The sequence below is a fragment of the Taudactylus pleione genome, unplaced genomic scaffold (assembly GCF_031769625.1).
Source record: "Taudactylus pleione unplaced genomic scaffold, aTauple2 ptg000704l, whole genome shotgun sequence".
Lineage (NCBI taxonomy): Eukaryota > Metazoa > Chordata > Amphibia > Anura > Myobatrachidae > Taudactylus > Taudactylus pleione.
Genome location: NW_028285106.1, coordinates 741,927 through 768,008, shown reverse-complemented (window position 1 = coordinate 768,008; position 26,082 = coordinate 741,927). Strand labels below are relative to the sequence as shown.

The following is a 26,082-nucleotide window of genomic DNA, read 5'->3' as shown; positions in this document are numbered from 1 at the left end:
CTTACCACCCTGGGGTCCTCGCCAAACTCGCCGTGGAACAATGTCCGACCAAGCGATACGCACATTGGGCCAACGGTTAACTAGCACTTGCAAGTCATTCCTAACAGCATGTATTAGCTCGATGCCTTTGCAAGTGCCCAAATCGTTCCCCCCTAAGTGAATGACCACCCAGTCCGGGGCCCCGAACTTATCCTCTGCTGTCCATAAGGCTTCCAGTAGTCGCTTCCAGCGCATACCGCGGAAACCCAACCAACGGACGTCATCTGCACCTAACAAAAGGGGGGCCTGCAAAGCTAAGGGGTGCCGACCAGCCCAAAATATAAATGAGTGTCCTACAAACCACACCCGACCGTTAGCAATCCTGGGTAACCCTGCAAGAAAAGTTACCTAGTCAGAAACTGAATCACAATATAACAAATAAATGCATCTTAAGGAAGGGAAAACAGTAGTTGGGTGACCCAGCTGAAGGTGAAAAACATAAAACCTCTTTGAGGGCAAAACTGAAAAGCCCCTCAAACTCCAAATCGGCAGTAGGCATAAGGCCCCTGGGTTTCCCAACAAACTCGCAAGGAGCGCAGCTACTTAAGCAACTTGTCCTCCCTTAAATAAGTTTTATAAGCTGATGACTTCCATCGACCCAACTTTTGTAAGGTGTCGACCGAAGCACCATCAACCGCTGCGCAGGTTGCTGCCCCTATCCTAAATGAATGTGTCCCGAACTGGTCTGTGGGCAGGCCTAAGGCTATAAGGCAATTTTGAAACAGCTTTATGAACTGAAACTTAGATAAAGGTGTAAGGTTAACATGTACAAGCCACTGCGCGCCACTTGGAGGGCGAAGAGCATTAAAACGCCGCGCCAAGGTAACTGGGCAGATAACAGTGTCTGAGTGTTCTTTTATAGAAATCCATCGACCCCTGCCAAGTTGGTCAGTCTTGGACCTATGAATTTTACACTATCAATTCCTTCTTAAGTACCACGTGTTTAAACAATAAACCCGATGTCGCGGAACTCTTATTAGACGCTACAAGCTCGCCGATTCTAAACGCCCCGAAATATGGCAATGAAAAAGCTAAACTAAAAAGGGCCGATTCGTACTCGCCTAAAGCAACCCGATACAGCCACAATCAGATCTTTAAGCAAAGCCGGGTCAATTGGTCTACGCGTGTCGCCTATGCTAGGGTGTTCCTTCGCCCACCCCTTCATCGCTTTGGATAGCAGAAACGATTTTGTGGGATCCTCTACGCCATGTAGTTTAGAAAAGTAAGCGATACCAGACTGCACCGCAGACATAGCAGCCTTAGAACGACCCCTTTCATGCCAGTTCCAAACAAACTCTGCCATACGGTCGTCAACCGTCTTACCTCCCTCACGTGTGGAAGCCAAGAAACCCTGCCAATTGTCCCAAGCTGCCGTGTAGGTCCTTAACGTGCTAGGGGCCAGAGACTTCATTGCGAGGCCTTTGATGCCGGCACGACAATCTGCCATACATGGGAGGGGCAGTTTAAACCATGAATAGAAGCGTAAGGAGCGAGAGAACGAAACCTGTCCCACTGCAAACGAGATAAGGCGTCTGCTATCTCATTAGGCACTCCCGGAACATGCTGCGCCCTAAACTCAATGTTCCTCCGTAAGCAAAGAAGCGTCAAGTGCCTCAACAACTTCAAAGCCAACGGAGATTCCGCCCTCTGATTATTTACTGCCTGAACAACACCCAAATTATCGCACCAAAAGAGGAACCTCCTATTACAAAGCCTGTAAGCCCATAACTCAACTGCCACTACGATGGGGAAAAGTTCTAGGAGCAGTATGTTCTTCGTAAGGCCCAAAACTCCCCAAACTTCTGGCCAAGGCTCCGCGCACCAATCTCCTTCAAAAAAGGCGCCGAAACCGATGGAACCGGACGCGTCAGTAAATAGCTGAAGCTCTGAATTATCTACTGGGGCCCGGAGCCATATCCGAACACCGTTAAACTCGCGCAGGAAAAGCAACCAAACTCGAAGGTCTTCTCTCAAATCTTGGGATATTCGAACGAGGTGATTTGGCCTCTTGATACCCGCCGTGGCTCTTTCGAGCTGCCTACAAAAAACCCGACCCATGGGAATGACTCTACAAGTGAAGTTAAGGAGCCCTAGCAACGACTGCATCTGCTTCAGCGAGACTTTCTTTGACAAAACAAACGCTTCAAGCAACTCCCCCAAACGTCGCACCTTTTCAATCGGCAAACGGCACAACCCTAGCACAGTATCTATTTCTATGCCCAAATATGTCAAACGTGTAACCGGACCCTCCGTCTTGTCCCTGGCAACAGGAACGCCTACCACTGTGAACAAGGCCTGCAAGGAAAAAAGCAATTCCTCACAAACCTGGGTATCCGCTGGCCCCACCAACAGAAAATCATCTAGGTAGTGGGTAACCCCCGCTTGCCCTGTGCCCGCCTGTAAGCACCATTGCAAAAAGGAGCTAAAACATTCAAAAAAGGAACACGAGATGGAACATCCCATCGGTAAGCATCTATCTACATAATAGAGCCCCGCAACTCTAAAACCCATGTACTTAAAAGATTCGGGGTGAAGGGGCAACAGCCGAAAAGCAGACTCGTTATCCACCTTGGCTAATAAAGCCCTTCTCCCAAAACTCTGTACTATATCTAGAGCCTGCTCAAATGATTGGTAAACCACCCGACAATCTGATGGATCTAGCGCGTCGTTGACCGACCCTCCCTCGGGGTAAGAAAGATGCTGTATCAACCTAAACTTACCCGGTTCCTTTTTTGGTACGACCCCTAAAGGCGATATGCACAAACCTTCCAATGGTGGGGACTTAAAAGGGCCGCACATGCGCCCCAACCCGATTTCCGCTTTAATCTTAAGTCGAACTACTTCCGGGTGTAGACGTGCCGACTTAAGATTTCTTTTAGACACAACCGAGACCTCCCGTGTCGCTGGTAAACGAAAACCTTCACTAAACCCATGAAACAAATAGGCTGCTTCTTCCCTGAGATGATAACGAGCCAACCAGCTCTTCAACGCCCCTAGGTCCACCGGCGAAGGTGCTGTACCTAACACCACCCCGCGACTCGTCGGGCTGATCAACTCGATTTGTCCTTCCACCGCCGGTATGCCCGCACTCTTTAGCCGGGTGCCCGCTCCCGCAGAGCATGCATATGTGTCTATACCGACAGCCCGACCCTCTATTACATTGCACGTTATTATATGCGTAGCATTTTCCTCTGCCGGCTCCTGCACCGCCTGGGCGGGCCGGAAAGGGCTGTTTACGCACTACCAAGGTATCCGCAGAAGCGCGAGGCAGTTGGTTGACTTCCAGCCACACCTCTACGTCCTTGAAGCCAAACTGAAAATTTGCCTGCCCCTCCTGCTTTTTCCGGAATGTCTCAACATATTTCCGCCAAGCTGTACCTTTGCCTGACGAGTGCATGCCGTGTACCATATGCATATACTTGAGAACATTCATGTACTCAGCCGGGCGTGACTCAAGGTATGAAGCTGCGAAAACGAACATCCCTGCTTCCCAATTCTGGAATGAACGGAAGCTTTCTTCCGTGCCTGCACCAGCTGATTTTGCCCGATCTAAAGCCTTTTTAGCATCCGCTGTAATGGAAAACATGTCCACGAATTTCCCCTTCCTGATCCTTTCCCTAATTTTAGACCTCAAACCCCTAAAAATGGCCGTGTTTGCGCAATGCACCATATCCCCCGTAGCATCTGGGACCTTAGCTGCTGACACTGTGCTGGTCTTTTTGGGACTCCCCCATTTCCCTTTAATCTTGTGCGCTAAGTATCGCATAAGCTTACGCGGCCTCTCTGATGAACTTGCAGAATTGCTAGAGTCGGTGGAAGATGAGTGTGTGCTGTGCAATGTGGAAACAGCATGCTCACCAGAAACTGCCGTCGAAGGACCAGCCACTTCGTCCAGAGTGTTCGCCAAAAGTCCCTCGTTGCGCGGTGCGCCCACCACGACTTGACTCGCCGATGCCATCTCGCTGTCCGTCCGCTGAATCTCAGCTGCCCGATTGGAATGCTCCCCAACTGCAACCTGAGGACTTGACGTAATCACAGGTGACTCAGGCTGCACATCAACTCCCCCCGTGGAAAGGGGGCATGGGGGGGAGGGGGAGGCGGCAGGGGCGCATGGACAGCTGCAGGTGGCTGAGGGGGAGGAGGGGGCGGGGTGGGAAGGGGGGTGGGATATGCATGGGCTGGGCATATGCTGCAGAAGTGGCCGGAGGAAGGGCGAAAGGTGGCGGCAGGGCATGGTAATACGGGCTGAACCCTTGCGGAAGGGGGGCGGGCCCGGGGGTTAACGCAGGGAGGGTGTACTGGAACATAGTGGGGGGCGGGGCCTGGTGGAGCCCGATGGGGGCAGAAAAGTAAGGTGCTGCATTTGAGCGGCGGGGTCTGGGCATTATGAAAAACAGGAATGAGGGGGGGGGGCAGTAAAATCAGAGGACAGAGGGAGGGGGGGCTGAAAACAGCAGGTGGATGGGATGTTAAACACAAAAGGGGGGGGTTGGATAGAAGGAGCTGGAGGGAAAGTGGTGAGAGAAAGATGAGAATAAAAGAGATAGGATGTGAAATAAAAGAGAGAGAATTGGACAAAGATATACAGCTATGCAGATACTATATGGAATACTTAGCCAGCCTGGTTTGAAGAAACTGGAAAAGAGGAAAATGGCTCCTCTTACCAAGGAATATATATGGGTATTTTGTAACCTCCCACAAATCCTATGATAGGCTTATCTCATCAACTGACGACTATCGAACCACACCTTACCCAGCCTTAACCCTTAACTAACTAACAAATTTTAAATATCAAACAGGGTGCTTATCTATCCTCAAACTTAATTAAGTATTCGTATGCATTTAAAGGCAAATCAACCTATAAATCGCTACTTTTTTGCAATCATCCAATTGCACAATCGTTGATATCTCTGTGTTACGTGTAGAACCAGAATGTAAATGTAAGCTCAGGGTTTTCCATTACTAGCAGAAAGGTCCAGCAAAGGAAATCTGACATTTGGACACGTCGGATGCATTCCAATTGATCTCTAGTATTTTTGTGCTATGAAGTAGGGATCCCCATGGAAGGCTGTACTATTGATGGTCGTTGGTTTTTAAACCAGTGGAAGAAAGTTAAACCCATGCACTGAACTTGGCGATCGGACAGGCGCTGCTGATGTTTTTATGAACATCGGTACCGCCATAGATGGCAGAACACTTGCCATCGGCCATAGACCATCAGTGGTTATAAACCATCGATTGCTGATGGCCATTTGTACTATAAGCTTTTTAGCGCTCTGCAAAGATTTGGAAATCTTCAGACGAGTGGTTAATTTATTATCAACTTTAAGCTGCATACACACACAACGATTTTTTTAATGAACGATTTTAGTAAACTATTTTTTCCCTTGAAAAAATGTACTAAAATCGTTTACTAAAGTTGTTCATTTATTAAATGTCATGAACGATTTTTATGAACTACAAACGATTTTTGCATATTCCCTTAATGAAAATCGTTGAGTTGACAAGTCTGACTGAACGACAAACTACAAACGTGAACGCGCATGAACGATAATCGTTCATCGTTTGACTCAGAAAGTGAACGATTTTTGCCATCAATTATCGTTAAACGATATCGTTTAACGATAATCATTAAAAAAATCGTTGTGTGTGTATGCAGCTAAAGAAATTAAATCGTTCTCCTAAAAGGAGTAGTCCTTATCGGTCATTATAGTCATCCTTGTCTGTCTTCTTCAATTGGGTTTGTTTCATGAAGTGCTGGTAATAACACATCCGTGCTCTATTCGATATGTTGTCAATGGCAAATGCTCGGTTACTATCTTGGGGGTAATTCAATTCTGACGTGGGAATTTAGCTATTGGGAAAAGTTCCTGTTAGCTATTCAATTACTTCCCGCAACGGCCACTATTTTCTGCGATAATGATCATGGTTAGCCGCATAGAAGTTGCGTCTCCTGGACTCGGTGCCTGGTGTGATGCAGCTTCGGGTTTGTGACTAGCCAAAAAGCCCTACATAATGCGCCTTTCTGCTCGCACCTTAGGAAATCCATGATAAGTGCAGCCTCGGGGCTAGTTGCGGGAAGTAACTGAATAAGTAATGGCTAAATTCCTGTGTTGAGATTGGAGAGAGGAGAGAACTTCAGCCAGTACGAGGCCCTTAAAAACGTGATGCGGATATATCCATGATTTTTATGGGCTGGATGTTGGTTATAACACAGGAGGTTTATCGAAAGCGCAAGACCAATAAATAACTTATTAATCAATGATTCACAGTTCCTCAAAAGAGCTAACTTGGTTACTATTCCTTGCAAACACCTCGAACGGTAAATAAATGTAATGCTTACATCAATTTTTTTCAATATCACATCTAATTTCAGTATCATAAATACTAGGCCAAATTGCCGCTTGGTTTACATATACACTATAGGAAATGACAGGTATTCATATAGAAATGCACAGTTACATCTAATGGCCTCTTCTCCTCCGTTACCTCCAGCAGATAACGTGACCTTAGTCTGTCTTTAGTCTAGAAAAGTACGTAGATACTTATCTGCAGTTGTAGTCCCCAAGTCTCTTTCTCCAGAGTGGCCTTTATATACAAGCATGTCACTCGCCTAGCCAGGAGATTTAATAAAGCTTGGAGAGAGAAAGCACCAACCAATCAGATCCTAACTGTCATTGTACAGGCTGTGTTTGAAAAATGATAGGAGCTGATTGGTTGGCACTTTATCTCTCACAATTTTATCTCTCTCCAAGCTTTATTAAATCTCCCCCTTAGTGGTTTTAGTTTAGTTATTGATATAACAAATGGTATCACTGATCTGCCCCTGAGGAGCCTCTGTACCACTGATCTGCCCCTGAGAAGCCTCTGTACCACTGATCTGCCCCTGAGAAGCCTCTGTACCATTGTTTTGCCCCTGAGGATCCTCTGTACCATTGTTTGCCCCTGAGGAGCCTCAGTACCACTGATATGCTCCTGAGGGGCTTTGGGCTGGCATTGTGCACCTGTAGGCGCAGTCCTCTACTTCCAGATACCCTTATTGCAAAAATGATGTGTGTACAGTTTTCTCCATGTTTGGTCCCTTGATTCCCTGGTAATGAACTGATGTGACTACTTTCTGACTAAAATCTGCTATGATATTATATCTTCTAGTATCCAATTCAAATGACTCACCCTCACCTACTAAACTCTCAAAACCACCTCTTCACACATCACAGATGTACTCTCAAACTAATTCCTCTTTGATCTTCCTCTGCCCTGCATTTTGTCTACGGTAACCACCTCTCAATTATATCTAATAGACTTCAGCCCACTTATGGAATTCACTACCACACCTGAGAAGATTCTCCCTCAGCCTTTAAATCTATAAATACTCCTCACACTAGTACACCCTCATACCTACAGTACTCCCAGCTATATTCACACTGGTATACCCTCACAACTACCCTACTCCCACCTATACTAACAGTGGTACACCTCATACCTACTCTATCCCAACCTATACTACTCACACTGGTACACCCTCACACCTACCCTACTCCCACCTATACTACTCACACTGGTACACCCCCACACCTACCCTACTCCTACCTATACTACTCACACTGGTACACCCTCACACCTACCCTACTTCCACCTATACTACTCACACTGGTACACCCTCACACCTACCCTACTCCCACCTATACTACTCACACTGGTACACCCTCACACCTACTATACTCCCTACACTGGTATACCCTCACACCTACCCTACTCCCACCTATACTACTCACACTAATACACCCTCACACCTCCCCTACTCCCATCTCTACTACTCACACTGGTACACCCTCACACCTACCCTACTCACACCTATACTACTCACACTGGTACACCCTCACACACCTACCCTACTCCCTCCTATACTACTCACACTGGTACACCCTCACACCTACCCTACTCCCTCCTATACTACTCACACTGGTACACTCTCACACCTACCATACTCCCACCTATACTTCTCACACTGGTACACCCTCACACCTCCCCTACTCCCATCTCTACTACTCACACTGGTACACCCTCACACCTACCCTACTCCCACCTATACTACTCACACTAGTACACCCTCACACCTCCCCTACTACCACCTATACTACTCTCACTGGTAGACCCTCACACCTCCCCTACTACCACCTATACTACTCACACTGGTACACCCTCACACCTACCCTACTCCCACCTGTACTACTCACACTGGTACACCCTTTCACACCTGTCCTACTCCCACCTGTACTTCTCACACTGGTACACCCTTTCACACCTGTCCTTCTCCCACCTGTACTTCTCACACTGGTACACCCTTTCACACCTGTCCTACTCCCAGCTGTACTACTCACACTGGTACACCCTCACACCTACCCTACTCCCAGCTGTACTACTCACACTGGTACACCCACACACCTACCCTACTCCCACCTATATCACTCACACTGGTACACATCACACCTACCCTACTCCCACCTATACTACTCACACTGGTACACCCTCAAACACCTTCCCTACTCCCTCCTATACTACTCACACTGGTACACCCACACACCTCCCCTACTCCCACCTATACTACTCACCAGGGCCAGCCCTAGCCCAAATTTTTTGGTAAGCGAGTAGGTTTTTTGGCGCCCCCCCTATGCAGTGCCCGCGGTAGTGGTCCCCCCTGTGCAGTGCCCCTTGTGCCCCCATTAGTAAGCTTATACAGTGCCCCCTTGTAGTAGTCCCCCCATTGTTGTGCCCCCAGTGGAGGTTCCCCCCCATGTAGTGCCCCCAGTAGTAGTCCCCCCCAGTAGTAGCCCCCCTTCAAGTGCCCCCAGTAGTAGCCCCCCTTCAAGTGCCCCCAATAGTAATCCCCCCTTCAAGTGCCCCCAATAGTAATCCCCCCTTCTAGTGCCCCCAGTAGTAATCCCCCCTTCAAGTGCCCCAGTAGTAATCCTCCCTTCTAGTGCCCCCTGTAATCCCCCTTCAAGTTCCCCCAGTAGTAATCCCCCCTTCAAGTACCCCCAGTAGTAATCCCCCCTTCTAGGAGCAGTATGTTCTTCGTAAGGCCCAAAACTCCCCAAACTTCTGGCCAAGGCTCCGCGCACCAATCTCCTTCAAAAAAGGCGCCGAAACCGATGGAACCGGACGCGTCAGTAAATAGCTGAAGCTCTGAATTATCTACTGGGGCCCGGAGCCATATCCGAACACCGTTAAACTCGCGCAGGAAAAGCAACCAAACTCGAAGGTCTTCTCTCAAATCTTGGGATATTCGAACGAGGTGATGGGGCCTCTTGATACCCGCCGTGGCTCTTTCGAGCTGCCTACAAAAAACCCGACCCATGGGAATGACTCTACAAGTGAAGTTAAGGAGCCCTAGCAACGACTGCATCTGCTTCAGCGAGACTTTCTTTGACAAAACAAACGCTTCAAGCAACTCCCCCAAACGTCGCACCTTTTCAATCGGCAAACGGCACAACCCTAGCACAGTATCTATTTCTATGCCCAAATATGTCAAACGTGTAACCGGACCCTCCGTCTTGTCCCTGGCAACAGGAACGCCTACCACTGTGAACAAGGCCTGCAAGGAAAAAAGCAATTCCTCACAAACCTGGGTATCCGCTGGCCCCACCAACAGAAAATCATCTAGGTAGTGGGTAACCCCCGCTTGCCCTGTGCCCGCCTGTAAGCACCATTGCAAAAAGGAGCTAAAACATTCAAAAAAGGAACACGAGATGGAACATCCCATCGGTAAGCATCTATCTACATAATAGAGCCCCGCAACTCTAAAACCCATGTACTTAAAAGATTCGGGGTGAAGGGGCAACAGCCGAAAAGCAGACTCGTTATCCACCTTGGCTAATAAAGCCCTTCTCCCAAAACTCTGTACTATATCTAGAGCCTGCTCAAATGATTGGTAAACCACCCGACAATCTGATGGATCTAGCGCGTCGTTGACCGACCCTCCCTCGGGGTAAGAAAGATGCTGTATCAACCTAAACTTACCCGGTTCCTTTTTTGGTACGACCCCTAAAGGCGATATGCACAAACCTTCCAATGGTGGGGACTTAAAAGGGCCGCACATGCGCCCCAACCCGATTTCCGCTTTAATCTTAAGTCGAACTACTTCCGGGTGTAGACGTGCCGACTTAAGATTTCTTTTAGACACAACCGAGACCTCCCGTGTCGCTGGTAAACGAAAACCTTCACTAAACCCATGAAACAAATAGGCTGCTTCTTCCCTGAGATGATAACGAGCCAACCAGCTCTTCAACGCCCCTAGGTCCACCGGCGAAGGTGCTGTACCTAACACCACCCCGCGACTCGTCGGGCTGATCAACTCGATTTGTCCTTCCACCGCCGGTATGCCCGCACTCTTTAGCCGGGTGCCCGCTCCCGCAGAGCATGCATATGTGTCTATACCGACAGCCCGACCCTCTATTACATTGCACGTTATTATATGCGTAGCATTTTCCTCTGCCGGCTCCTGCACCGCCTGGGCGGGCCGGAAAGGGCTGTTTACGCACTACCAAGGTATCCGCAGAAGCGCGAGGCAGTTGGTTGACTTCCAGCCACACCTCTACGTCCTTGAAGCCAAACTGAAAATTTGCCTGCCCCTCCTGCTTTTTCCGGAATGTCTCAACATATTTCCGCCAAGCTGTACCTTTGCCTGACGAGTGCATGCCGTGTACCATATGCATATACTTGAGAACATTCATGTACTCAGCCGGGCGTGACTCAAGGTATGAAGCTGCGAAAACGAACATCCCTGCTTCCCAATTCTGGAATGAACGGAAGCTTTCTTCCGTGCCTGCACCAGCTGATTTTGCCCGATCTAAAGCCTTTTTAGCATCCGCTGTAATGGAAAACATGTCCACGAATTTCCCCTTCCTGATCCTTTCCCTAATTTTAGACCTCAAACCCCTAAAAATGGCCGTGTTTGCGCAATGCACCATATCCCCCGTAGCATCTGGGACCTTAGCTGCTGACACTGTGCTGGTCTTTTTGGGACTCCCCCATTTCCCTTTAATCTTGTGCGCTAAGTATCGCATAAGCTTACGCGGCCTCTCTGATGAACTTGCAGAATTGCTAGAGTCGGTGGAAGATGAGTGTGTGCTGTGCAATGTGGAAACAGCATGCTCACCAGAAACTGCCGTCGAAGGACCAGCCACTTCGTCCAGAGTGTTCGCCAAAAGTCCCTCGTTGCGCGGTGCGCCCACCACGACTTGACTCGCCGATGCCATCTCGCTGTCCGTCCGCTGAATCTCAGCTGCCCGATTGGAATGCTCCCCAACTGCAACCTGAGGACTTGACGTAATCACAGGTGACTCAGGCTGCACATCAACTCCCCCCGTGGAAAGGGGGCATGGGGGGGAGGGGGAGGCGGCAGGGGCGCATGGACAGCTGCAGGTGGCTGAGGGGGAGGAGGGGGCGGGGTGGGAAGGGGGGTGGGATATGCATGGGCTGGGCATATGCTGCAGAAGTGGCCGGAGGAAGGGCGAAAGGTGGCGGCAGGGCATGGTAATACGGGCTGAACCCTTGCGGAAGGGGGGCGGGCCCGGGGGTTAACGCAGGGAGGGTGTACTGGAACATAGTGGGGGGCGGGGCCTGGTGGAGCCCGATGGGGGCAGAAAAGTAAGGTGCTGCATTTGAGCGGCGGGGTCTGGGCATTATGAAAAACAGGAATGAGGGGGGGGGGCAGTAAAATCAGAGGACAGAGGGAGGGGGGGCTGAAAACAGCAGGTGGATGGGATGTTAAACACAAAAGGGGGGGGTTGGATAGAAGGAGCTGGAGGGAAAGTGGTGAGAGAAAGATGAGAATAAAAGAGATAGGATGTGAAATAAAAGAGAGAGAATTGGACAAAGATATACAGCTATGCAGATACTATATGGAATACTTAGCCAGCCTGGTTTGAAGAAACTGGAAAAGAGGAAAATGGCTCCTCTTACCAAGGAATATATATGGGTATTTTGTAACCTCCCACAAATCCTATGATAGGCTTATCTCATCAACTGACGACTATCGAACCACACCTTACCCAGCCTTAACCCTTAACTAACTAACAAATTTTAAATATCAAACAGGGTGCTTATCTATCCTCAAACTTAATTAAGTATTCGTATGCATTTAAAGGCAAATCAACCTATAAATCGCTACTTTTTTGCAATCATCCAATTGCACAATCGTTGATATCTCTGTGTTACGTGTAGAACCAGAATGTAAATGTAAGCTCAGGGTTTTCCATTACTAGCAGAAAGGTCCAGCAAAGGAAATCTGACATTTGGACACGTCGGATGCATTCCAATTGATCTCTAGTATTTTTGTGCTATGAAGTAGGGATCCCCATGGAAGGCTGTACTATTGATGGTCGTTGGTTTTTAAACCAGTGGAAGAAAGTTAAACCCATGCACTGAACTTGGCGATCGGACAGGCGCTGCTGATGTTTTTATGAACATCGGTACCGCCATAGATGGCAGAACACTTGCCATCGGCCATAGACCATCAGTGGTTATAAACCATCGATTGCTGATGGCCATTTGTACTATAAGCTTTTTAGCGCTCTGCAAAGATTTGGAAATCTTCAGACGAGTGGTTAATTTATTATCAACTTTAAGCTGCATACACACACAACGATTTTTTTAATGAACGATTTTAGTAAACTATTTTTTCCCTTGAAAAAATGTACTAAAATCGTTTACTAAAGTTGTTCATTTATTAAATGTCATGAACGATTTTTATGAACTACAAACGATTTTTGCATATTCCCTTAATGAAAATCGTTGAGTTGACAAGTCTGACTGAACGACAAACTACAAACGTGAACGCGCATGAACGATAATCGTTCATCGTTTGACTCAGAAAGTGAACGATTTTTGCCATCAATTATCGTTAAACGATATCGTTTAACGATAATCATTAAAAAAATCGTTGTGTGTGTATGCAGCTAAAGAAATTAAATCGTTCTCCTAAAAGGAGTAGTCCTTATCGGTCATTATAGTCATCCTTGTCTGTCTTCTTCAATTGGGTTTGTTTCATGAAGTGCTGGTAATAACACATCCGTGCTCTATTCGATATGTTGTCAATGGCAAATGCTCGGTTACTATCTTGGGGGTAATTCAATTCTGACGTGGGAATTTAGCTATTGGGAAAAGTTCCTGTTAGCTATTCAATTACTTCCCGCAACGGCCACTATTTTCTGCGATAATGATCATGGTTAGCCGCATAGAAGTTGCGTCTCCTGGACTCGGTGCCTGGTGTGATGCAGCTTCGGGTTTGTGACTAGCCAAAAAGCCCTACATAATGCGCCTTTCTGCTCGCACCTTAGGAAATCCATGATAAGTGCAGCCTCGGGGCTAGTTGCGGGAAGTAACTGAATAAGTAATGGCTAAATTCCTGTGTTGAGATTGGAGAGAGGAGAGAACTTCAGCCAGTACGAGGCCCTTAAAAACGTGATGCGGATATATCCATGATTTTTATGGGCTGGATGTTGGTTATAACACAGGAGGTTTATCGAAAGCGCAAGACCAATAAATAACTTATTAATCAATGATTCACAGTTCCTCAAAAGAGCTAACTTGGTTACTATTCCTTGCAAACACCTCGAACGGTAAATAAATGTAATGCTTACATCAATTTTTTTCAATATCACATCTAATTTCAGTATCATAAATACTAGGCCAAATTGCCGCTTGGTTTACATATACACTATAGGAAATGACAGGTATTCATATAGAAATGCACAGTTACATCTAATGGCCTCTTCTCCTCCGTTACCTCCAGCAGATAACGTGACCTTAGTCTGTCTTTAGTCTAGAAAAGTACGTAGATACTTATCTGCAGTTGTAGTCCCCAAGTCTCTTTCTCCAGAGTGGCCTTTATATACAAGCATGTCACTCGCCTAGCCAGGAGATTTAATAAAGCTTGGAGAGAGAAAGCACCAACCAATCAGATCCTAACTGTCATTGTACAGGCTGTGTTTGAAAAATGATAGGAGCTGATTGGTTGGCACTTTATCTCTCACAATTTTATCTCTCTCCAAGCTTTATTAAATCTCCCCCTTAGTGGTTTTAGTTTAGTTATTGATATAACAAATGGTATCACTGATCTGCCCCTGAGGAGCCTCTGTACCACTGATCTGCCCCTGAGAAGCCTCTGTACCACTGATCTGCCCCTGAGAAGCCTCTGTACCATTGTTTTGCCCCTGAGGATCCTCTGTACCATTGTTTGCCCCTGAGGAGCCTCAGTACCACTGATATGCTCCTGAGGGGCTTTGGGCTGGCATTGTGCACCTGTAGGCGCAGTCCTCTACTTCCAGATACCCTTATTGCAAAAATGATGTGTGTACAGTTTTCTCCATGTTTGGTCCCTTGATTCCCTGGTAATGAACTGATGTGACTACTTTCTGACTAAAATCTGCTATGATATTATATCTTCTAGTATCCAATTCAAATGACTCACCCTCACCTACTAAACTCTCAAAACCACCTCTTCACACATCACAGATGTACTCTCAAACTAATTCCTCTTTGATCTTCCTCTGCCCTGCATTTTGTCTACGGTAACCACCTCTCAATTATATCTAATAGACTTCAGCCCACTTATGGAATTCACTACCACACCTGAGAAGATTCTCCCTCAGCCTTTAAATCTATAAATACTCCTCACACTAGTACACCCTCATACCTACAGTACTCCCAGCTATATTCACACTGGTATACCCTCACAACTACCCTACTCCCACCTATACTAACAGTGGTACACCTCATACCTACTCTATCCCAACCTATACTACTCACACTGGTACACCCTCACACCTACCCTACTCCCACCTATACTACTCACACTGGTACACCCCCACACCTACCCTACTCCTACCTATACTACTCACACTGGTACACCCTCACACCTACCCTACTTCCACCTATACTACTCACACTGGTACACCCTCACACCTACCCTACTCCCACCTATACTACTCACACTGGTACACCCTCACACCTACTATACTCCCTACACTGGTATACCCTCACACCTACCCTACTCCCACCTATACTACTCACACTAATACACCCTCACACCTCCCCTACTCCCATCTCTACTACTCACACTGGTACACCCTCACACCTACCCTACTCACACCTATACTACTCACACTGGTACACCCTCACACACCTACCCTACTCCCTCCTATACTACTCACACTGGTACACCCTCACACCTACCCTACTCCCTCCTATACTACTCACACTGGTACACTCTCACACCTACCATACTCCCACCTATACTTCTCACACTGGTACACCCTCACACCTCCCCTACTCCCATCTCTACTACTCACACTGGTACACCCTCACACCTCCCCTACTCCCACCTATACTACTCACACTAGTACACCCTCACACCTCCCCTACTACCACCTATACTACTCTCACTGGTAGACCCTCACACCTCCCCTACTACCACCTATACTACTCACACTGGTACACCCTCACACCTACCCTACTCCCACCTGTACTACTCACACTGGTACACCCTTTCACACCTGTCCTACTCCCACCTATACTACTCACACTGGTACACCCTCACACCTACCCTACTCCCTCCTATACTACTCACACTGGTACACCCTCACACCTACCCTACTCCCTCCTATACTACTCACACTGGTACACCCCCACACACCTACCCTACTCCCACCTATACTACTCACACTGGTACACCCTCCACAGGCTCACACTGGTACACCCTCCACAGGCTCACACCTATCCTACTCCCTGCTATATATCTCACACGGGTGCACCCTCACACCTTCCAGCTTAGTCTTGTACCCAATGGCAGCACTAGCCCCCTTTTGGCGTATGTTAATGTAACAGCACTACTTGTCAAGTGAACTTGTAATCTGTTGGTAGGAATCATCACTGGTGAGCCAGTAAGCTTTATTGCTGCTATGTGAGGTATTGTGTGCAACAATTTTATTGGTTTAATGTGTTTAGTTTCTGCATGGGAGCATACATCTGCCTATTCTCCTGATTAAGGCATCGCCTTCACATCACTTTATTAATTCATCAAACCATTAATTATCAGAGGGAGGCCTGGCCATGTCACCCAACCTTAATTGTTGTGTTTCTCTTGTTCCACAGCTTCCGTGAAGGTGTTAGGCCTGTTATGCGCCTCCGTGTGTGCCTGGTACTTGGGGTATCTCTTTGCAGAAATATTGCCTGAAGATTCCTTGCAGACGGCTATTGGAAGCATTCAGCAAATAGGCGCCAAGCCACTTATTAGAGGTAGGTCTCTCTCTTTTGAGATGTTCAGTTACCCCCAGAGCGTTGCTTTTCAAGAAGTTATTTTGCTCATCTCTAATATTAAAGTGCCCTTGTCACCTACGCTGACTGGAGGCAGCCATTTTGTGGGCTAAACCGACATAAATGAGAATGCTGCCTGCCCGTTTACAGGGAACAGACAACGTCATGGATGCATGATGTGGGTTAGTAGGCTACGTTCCCATGAGATTACAGTAGGACCCAGTTACCCTTTATGTAATCCCCATAGGACTTTCGGAACTTGTCTAGCATGAGGTGATCCCTTATCCTATAGGAATTTTCTCACGTTGCCTCCCTAAGGAATTAGGATGTGAGTCATTGGGCCTGATTCGCCGATGTTTGCGCAGTTAGCGATTATTGGTGATCTACACATGCGTCAAATTCCATTACCGTCGTTGCTCGCAGTGCGGGTTTATTCGCAGAGTGATTGACAGGCAGTGGCCGTGTGTGAGGTGACGGCTCAAACCCAGTTGTGTCGCGTCTGTTTTCGGGGCGTGTCTCAGCCTGCGATCCCGTACTCGGTAAAAATGGCTCTGGCGTCTCTGTTCTGTGCCACCATAGAGATACTCAGGGGTCAGATAATCGACTGATCTGTCACCGACGGTGCGTCTTTCTACGCAGTCGCTTGGATTCGCGAAGCCGGCATGTGGGAGTCTCAGTACAAATCACAGCGCCTGCGACATTTGCATATTTTTGTACAGGCTCAGCTCACAAATTGGAAGCTGCGGCGGCATTAGCGTAACCTCTGAATCGGCCCCATTGTGCGGTTGTTCTCTGCGACAGGCTAAATAGGCTTCTATGGAGGCGACCGTGAGGAGAATTATGCTGATTTTCCTGTAGTAACCTCTGTGTACTGTGCGTCAGTGCTGCCTGTGTCCGTACGCGGGGCCAGATTCAGCTTCAAATGGAATCGCAAAGCTGCATGCAAGCAGCTTTGAAATTCCGTCCTTGCAATAACGGTAATGCAACTGGGAGGCATCGCGCCTCCTGCGGGCATTGCTTATCCGAGCTGCGTTATCCAACGCAGCATCGGATAATCTACGGGAACATCGACCGGCTAAGTGACCTATGAGGTCACGCAAGCCGGCCGCCACACATGAGAAAAAGAGGCCGACGGAGATCCTGGCCTTCCCCCACCCCCACAATATGGTGGCGAACTGCCCGTCTCCACCCCAAACGGCAGCAGACTCTCAATCACTGACAGTCCGCTGCCGCTCTGCATGTGCGTTCACGCGGGACCCGTACTGCACGCGTCGCGCTGTTGAATTGGGCGCATAGCGCACTTTTAGAGGTTACGGTTTTCAGTGTGAATTTAAATGTGGAAAGTTTCATGGTTTCACCTTTTTTTTTTTTTTTTTTTTTTTTTTTTTTTAATGATTTGTAATAAACTAAAAAGTGGATCTTGATTTGACCTGTCAGTGTTACTTCAGATGCCCAACAGGTAGATCCATGTCTTCGATTTTATTAGGCGTTTTAAATAAACCATTTATCGTCAGCATATTATGTGATTCTGCAGAAATATCCCTCTTACTTGGCGTGGCAAATCCTAGTGGTTAAAAATAGGTTCATTCGGTACATGTTACACACCTCACACCTTCCCCGGGACAGGACATAGTGTTTATCAGATCATCAGTCTTTAATAACAGCCAGCTGGACCTGTTCAGCCTCTTCTACAGCACTTCTGCTTTTCTGGTGGCCAATCCCTGCATTGTAGGAAGTACAGGAATGTAAACGGGTGAATTCCACAGTCTTGTAAGTCTTTTGTAGTAAAAATATTTCTGCTTAACAGAGTAATTGAGGGTTCCTGAATTTGGCACCTTTTAAATGCGACTAACCCCTTGGGAAATCACTTGTCCTTCAAAGAAACGTGTTAAGTGTCAATCATTATTATTATTATTATTATTATTTTTTTTAATACATCCATTGATCTTGTTTTTGAGATACAGACGATTTTTCTTCATTTCTGCTCACAGCTTTGTCTGCCGTAGAGATGAGCAGAATATCTCCTCTGTCACCCTCGTGGCGGCTTTACGAGATTCATTGTGATCTGCCCTTTGTCACAATTATCCCTTGACATTGTTTAATGACACAATATCTGTCTCTCAGCACTGCCCTATCCCATTACAGCAGGGCTTCACTGTTGTTCGATTTGGAGCTAGGTCTGTATAAATTCTTAATAAATATCAGGCTCTCGCACATACATGAATTATTTATTCACGGAATGAATGTTTTAATATTAGAAGTTATACTATAACAGTTTTTTTTTTGTATTGCAGCAATAGTTATGTTTTAAAATTATTATTATTATTTCTGTTTTGAAAATGTCCATTCTCACTTAAGCTACTATTGTTCGGTGCCTGTATCACCACCGTAATAAGTCAAATAAGTCCGATGGACGAAGAGGAATAGATTTGCACAGCAGCAACAATGTTTCACCTATTGGATATCTTCAAGCTGCAGCAATGCCTGCATTATTCTCGTTTTTGCCGAAAAATTATGGAGGTGGCGTTATCCACGGTTTGACTCCTGCTCTGCTCTAACAGGCAGAGCAGAGTCGGGTGCCGGCCCCTGTGATCAGTGTGTGGTCTAAATAGACCACACAGCTGATCACTGCAAAAAACAAAACAAAAAAAAACAACCACTTACCTGCATCCAGGGTGATCGGTGCTCGGTGATGTCCTCTGAGGTTCTCTAGGGCTCCTGCACTGTGACCCTGTCGGATGCTACATTGAACAGCTGACCGGGGTTACAGTGCAGGATGGGAGACCGGCTGACGGGGGCTCTGGGGGGAGAACATCACCAAGCACCGATGACCGAAGGTAAGTAAAAGTGCGGAGGGGCGATCACGGGGGTGGGGACGATTGTGCGGGGGTGTGTGTATGGTGTAGATGGTTGACTGTACTTTCTCACTGTGTTTTTTACGAAAATTACAGTGATAAGGCTGCGGAGGGGACTTTCAAAGGTCAGACCCTTAGCGCAAGCTCTGTCCCTACAGGGAATTTTTGATAAATCCCTGTGATATTGCCTAAATTCGCACCACAAATTTAGGTAAAAATATCACACTACAATCTGCATTTCAAATGTGGATTGTAGTAAATAGAAGCCATATGTGTGGTGTAATGTGAGTAAGACTGTGCTACAGCGTGGCATAATTTGAATTGGGGGTACTATTGTACGCCCTACCATATTTTCTATAGTTTGTTCTGTTCCCACCTGCGTCCTAGCAGCTCCCCTGGTATTATGCATGCATAACATTATAGAAGCTGAGATCTGTTGCTTAGCAACCCAATCTGCAATGTACATAAGTAAAGAAAAAAAAACTGTTGCAAGGTGTGTGTATACATTGTGTGTATACTGTATATATATATGTACTGTATGTGTGTGTGTGTGTATATATATATATATATATATATAACACACACAGTCAGGTGCATAAATATTAGAACATTGACAGAATTTTCACAAACTAAACAATCCTAAATCTAACTTTCCCTTTTTAATACTTTGTTGCAAATCCTTTGCAGGCAATTACAGCCTGAAGTCTGGAACGCATAGACATCACCAGACGCTGGGTTTCATCCCTGGTGATGCTCTGCCAGGCTTCTACTGCAAATGTCTTCAGTTCCTGCTTGTTCTTGGGGCATTTTCCCTTCAGTTTTGTCTTCATCAAGTGAAATGCATGCTCAATCTGATTCAGGTCAGAGGATTGACTTGGCCATTGCATAACATTCCACTTTTTAGCCTTAAAAAACTCTTTGGTTGCTTTTGCAGTATGCTTCGGGTCATTGTCCATCTGCACTGTGAAGCGCCGTCCAATGAGTTCTGAAGCATTTGACTGAATATGAGCATATAATATTGCCCGAAATACTTCAGAATTCATTCTGCTGCTTTTGTCAGCAGTCACATCATCAATAAATACAAGGGAACCAGTTCCATTGGCAGCCATACATGCCCACGCCATGACACTGCCACCACCTTGCTTCACTGATGAGGTGGTATGTTTTGGATCATGAGCAGTTCCTTTCCTTCTCCATACTCTTCTCTTCCCATCACTCTGGTACAAGTTGATCTTTGTCTCATCTGTCCATAGGATGCTGTTCCAGAACTGTAATGGCTTTTTTTAGATGTTGTTTGGCAAACTCTAATCTGGTCTTCCTGTTTTTGTGGTGCCCTTATATTTTATAAGGGCACAGTCGCGCCCTTATATTAAAGCTGAATCTAAGAAAAAAAGAAAAATGGAAATCTCCATAGAGAATTCCAGAGGGGGGGGGGGCCATGATGTTTAAGGGGCTACAACTGAAAAGCTATTGGAGGTACTGAGCTGAAATTTGGCACAGGTGGGTAGAACTGTCGTTCGGTGCTGCGTGCCAATTTTCAGGGCAAAAACATAAAAAATGAGGAGTAATCTAAATTCCAACTGTCGGTTTTTTTCTGACATTATCAGTTGGGACCACTTTTCTGCTGTTCTCTATGGGGGATTTTTGGGAAGGCATAACTCAGGGTAGGGGGCAAAATTAGACTTTGGGTTTGTTTTATTAGTATTGTTCCAGGGTAGGTGCTTTGGGGTTCAGGTAATTGAGAAAGTTACAGGTTGTTTTTTTTTTACCTCAAGGATGCGCCATTGTAGAGATAGGATGTTTGAACTTGTTGCGCAGCCTCAGTAAGAGCCTCCAGCAGGTGTACTCACTGTGGCTTCACTTGGGTACACCAAGATGGCTGCCTTTTGTGGGCGTTGGCGGTGCTGGAACACGGCAATGGCAGCAGGTGGTAGCAGCTGCAGTGGCCCGACGGCGGTGCGGCCATCGGCGGCGGCGCGGGAAGCAGTGGCGGAGGTGGCGGCGCGGGTGTCAGCGGGACTAAGCGGCGGCAGAGCAACCGGTGGTGCAGGCGTTGGCGGCGGGCTTCGACCCGAGAATCCTTGCCCGCCATTTTGCAGCGGCAGCGGAGCCCATTTTAAAAATGGCGCCTCAGGGCCATTTTTGATTCAAAGATGACCGCCGTGAGCCAATCACGGCTCGTGACATCGCCCCACCCACTCGGCTGGTTTATATAAGCCAGCGCGAGGAGGCAGCATGCCAGTCCGACGGTCGGGAGGGAGCAATGAAGGACTCCCGAAGAAGGAAGACGTCCTAGTGGGCGGCGGCTATGAAAAAGAGCTGACATGGTGCCGCCCACTAAGCAAACATGATCTCACTGATGCGTCCATGCATCTGTGACTTATTGATGTTATTTTCTCGGGTGCATGTCTAGTACTGCTGAGCCCTCTACTGTGCACCGCTCCGCACCCCCACTGCTGCCGCTACCCCGCACGCCTACAGCCCACCCCCACAACAGTCTCTCACTCTGCACCTCCCAGACCACCTCAGGTGTTCCGACCCCTCTTACACCTGCACTACTGTACAATTTTGTTACCCTTCTACCATGCAGGTGGCCTAGTTTGCTCCTCTAAACCCTGAGTGTTAAGTAATTTAAAAAAAGCAATCAAATTCCATAGACCAAAAACCTTATGGTTTCACATGTCCCATTAAGGCTTCTTAAAAATTATCTGAATTTTCACAAAACCTACTGAATTTCTGCTACTCAAACTTAAAAAACAATGAAATTCCAATAATTAAGGCTGATGCATTAATGGACGTGTTCATTGCGCAATGCAGATATGGTATACCATCACACCCTGTGGTTAACTACAGATGCGGCACTCTCACAGAGTGAGATTGCTGTCACTCACAAAATGGTGGAGCTGCTAATTCACACAATTGTGTGCTCATTGGAATACACACATGCAGTCTATGCAGCTGAGGTCTGAGCAGTCATGTAGCACCCACATCCCACTCAGTGCCCACAATCTTCCCATTCGGTCACCACAACAATCCCACTGGGTACTAAGGATACTGACTTTAAACCTCTATATGCTCCTGCCTATACCTTCTTAAATTGACGCTATTTGCGTACGCAATCATACAGTAAAATAAAGACCTTAGACTTTGAACATGTGTTTCCAAAGCGCAAAGTATTATTTCAAGCAAAGTACAGTTAGTTACACGCTGTACTAAGTACAATATAGCGCAAAGATATTATACAGACCCAAGATACAGTTATACATATGCACACGCTCTGGGACCAGATTCCGGCATCAGCAAGAAACCTCCATCAACAGCATCAGCATGAAGACTGGGGTCAGAACACACATATTTATACCCCCACAGGAATAGACTACACAATAGAGAGGTTCGTTGCGATCCCATTAGTTTCCCATCACGTTGCTTCTGTTACAGGGCATTTAACAGGTTGATTCAAATGGACACAGACCAGCCTCCGACAGCTGGTTATCTTTGTTTCACGCCTCATGCAAATCTAGGCTGTTGGCATTACAAAGTACATTTTGGTGCTTTAACTTTCTACGGTCCATAAGTTGAGAATGCATGTTGCGATCTTCACACCGATGATACCGGGAAGCTGTTGAGAGAGTGCAGATCAGTATAACACCAAACACGGCTTATTTATCATGTATTAAACCTTAGATACTAAATAACCTTTATTTCACAGCATTTGTAATAAATTAATAAAACTTGAATCTTACACTTTAAAGCTATGGAACCTTTTATGTGAGTGTGCATTATGTAAGTATTAGGGGTTTGGGAAAAGACGCTGGTTAACTTGGGGCAGATGCGTACGCACGAAGCTAATAAACAGCGTTCGCATGCGGAGTATTATGCATTCGCTAATTTGCGACATGTTAACAGCGCAACTGTGTGTATTAATGTGTGTATGTGGTATGATAAAATATGCGATCGCGTGATGCTAATAATAGCATCGCCATATGTACTAAAGTGTGGGTTTATCTAAAATGGCGCTGGGTGGCCATTCGCAAAATGGTGTCTTGCAGATCTCATTTTCAAGATGGTGTCTTGTGGCCAGTCGCAAGATGGCGTCGTCTCAATCTAATTTTAAGCTGATCTTGTCTCAGCCAATTATCCAGCTTCGACAGTACCAACATCCTTCTCACTCAATACATCCATCTCATTTAGAATATACATTCAGCTCCCTAATTGCTAAAACTATTATACTCTGTCTATGCATGTACACTACCTCTTTACGCCTCCATGCTGCTCTATCTTACCCAATCCCTACTGCTGTCTGTTTTCCCAACTGTGCTAGTTATTTATTCCCTCATCTGCACCAATCAGTCTTTCCCCATCTGCGCCGCCCTGTCTTACTGCATCGGTGCAAATCTGTTTCCTTACATCTGCACCACTACCTTCCCCCCCCCAGCCATGCCGCTCTGTCTTGCCCCCATCTTTGCCACTCTTTCTTCATCCTTCTGCACCACTCTGTCTTCCCCCACATCCGCACCAATTTGTTTTCCCCAATCCCAACTGTTGTCTGTTCTCCCATTTGTGTTAGTCAGTTTTCTCTCATCCACACCAATCTGTCTTTACCCATCTGCGCTGCTCTGTCTTCCCGGGTCCATGCCACTCTGTAGCACTCTGTCCCACCAAACCGTGCCACTCTGTCTCTCCCCCCGCTTCCACCATCCGTGCTGCTGTCTTCCCCCATCCGCACCACTGTTTTCTACCCATCTGAATCACTTTGGTTTCCCCATCTCTACTGCATAATCTTCCCCCTCTCCATGCCTTTCTGCTCAGACCCCAGTTGCATAGACTACATGTGTGTATTCCAATGAGCACACAATTGCAGCTCCACCATTTTGTGAGTGACAGCAATCTCACTCTGTGAGAGTGCTGAATCTGTAGTTAACCACAGGGTCTGATGGCATACCATAATCTGTATTGCGCAAGGAACATGTCCATTAAGGAGTCAACCTTAATGATTGGAATTTTATTGCTTTTTTTTAAAGTTTGAGTGGCACAAAATCAGTAGGTTTTGTGAAATTTCAGATCATGTCTATGCAGCCTTGATGGGACATTTGAAACTGTAAGGATTTTTGTCTATGGAAAATATATGTAGACTGTAAATCTACTATATATGGACAAAACTATTTGGCCACACCTGTTAATTATTGAATTGAGGTGTTTCAATCAGACCCGTTGCCATAGGTGTATAAAAGCAAGCACCTAGCCATGCAGTCTCCATTTGCAAACATTTGTGATACAAAATGGGTTGTGACTTCAAGCGTGGTACTGTGGTAGGATGCCACCTTTGCAATAAAATGTTTAGTGAAATTTCATCCCTGCTGGATATTCCAGTCAACTGTAAGTGATATTAGAAAGTGGAAGCGTTTAGGAACAACAGCAACTCAGCCACGAAGTGGAAGACCACGTAAAATCACAGAGCGGGATCAATAACTGCTAAATGGTGCATAAAACAGTTCCAAATTTCCACTGGCATTAATGTAAGCCCAAAAACTGTGCAGCAGGAGCTTAGTGGAATGGGTTTCCATGGCAGAGCAGCTGCATTCAAGCCTCGCATCACCAAGTCCAATGCCAAGGGTCAGATGGAGTGATGTAAAGCACAACGTCACAGGACTGTGGAGCAGTGGAAACGTGTTCTGTGGAGTGATGAATCACGCTTCTCTGTTTGGCAGTCAGATGGGCGAGTCTGGGTTTGGCGGATGCCGGGAGAACATTAACTTCCTGACTGCATTGTGCCAACTGTGAAGTTTGGTGAAGGAGGGATAATGGTATAGGACTGTTTATCTGGGTTTAGGATAGGCCCCTTATATCCAGTGAAGGACAATCTTAATGCTTCAGCGTACCAAGACATTTTAGACAATGCTATGCTCCATCTTTATGACCACAGTTTGGGGAAGGCCCTTTTCTATTCCAACATGACTGTGCACAAAGCAAGGGCTATAAAGACATGGTTTGATGAGTTCGGTGTGGAAGAACTTGACGAGCCCTGACATCAACCCCATCTAGCACCTTTGGGATAAACTGTTACGGAGATTGCGCGCCAGACCTTCTCATCCAACATCAGTGCCTGACCTCATAAATGCTCTACAGAATGAATGGGCACAAATTTCGCACAAAAATACTCCAAAATCATGTGGAAAGCCTTCCAAGTGGAAGTTATGGCTGCAAAAGGGGGACCAACTCCATATTTAAGTATAAGTATTTGAAGACAATGTAATTACAGTCCCTGTTGGTGTACTGGTCAGGTGTCCGAATACTTTTGTCCATATAGTGTGTTTGTGTGTGTGTGTGTGTGTGTATAATATAATTATAATTAGCACAGAACTTATCAACTTCTTGTTGAGATATAAATGTTCCATCATTATTACAAATAAGAGAGGTTTCACTCTGGCAAAGCTAATGGTACATAGCTCACCTGTGTACCTACAATTGGTGAAACATCTTGTCACGGTGCGATTGTCACATATTTTATTTCTTATTGTTATGCCTATGGCTGGGTGGAGAGAAGTACACTACATGGAGATTGGATCATGTATCCAAATTGCTTCAAGTGTTATCTGGATAGATTCTGCTTTAATGCAAAATACATAGTTACAGTGATAGCAGGTTACAGTGCTATGAGGTAATAATTAGCCCATTGTTCTGTCCCTGTAGCTGTAAAGGGCAGACTTGCTGATCTGGTAGCTAAAGGATGATTTAGTGCAAGTTAGTCAGCCAGAAAAGTTGGGAGTGACCAGTAAATATTTGCACAAAGTCAATAGAGCCGTTTTTTGGTCGTGAGGAAGGGGCTGGCAGAATGTGGAATCCCGGTGACCATTTTATTATAATAGGGAGA

At 46.5% G+C, this 26,082-nt stretch overlaps 1 protein-coding gene and 1 pseudogene across 1 annotated transcript in view; one reads left to right on the top strand and one right to left on the bottom strand.

Annotated features, from left to right (window-relative positions):
• FAM3B (FAM3 metabolism regulating signaling molecule B) overlaps positions 1–26,082 on the top strand; it is a 77,929-nt gene that overhangs the window by 20,253 nt on the left and 31,594 nt on the right. Inside the window, exon 2 of the mRNA XM_088456442.1 lies at positions 16,195–16,338. Within this exon, the coding sequence (XP_088312568.1) occupies positions 16,195–16,338 (144 nt within the window). The remainder of the gene's footprint in view (positions 1–16,194; positions 16,339–26,082) is intronic.
• On the bottom strand, positions 579–11,297 carry LOC148477625 (uncharacterized; annotated as a pseudogene).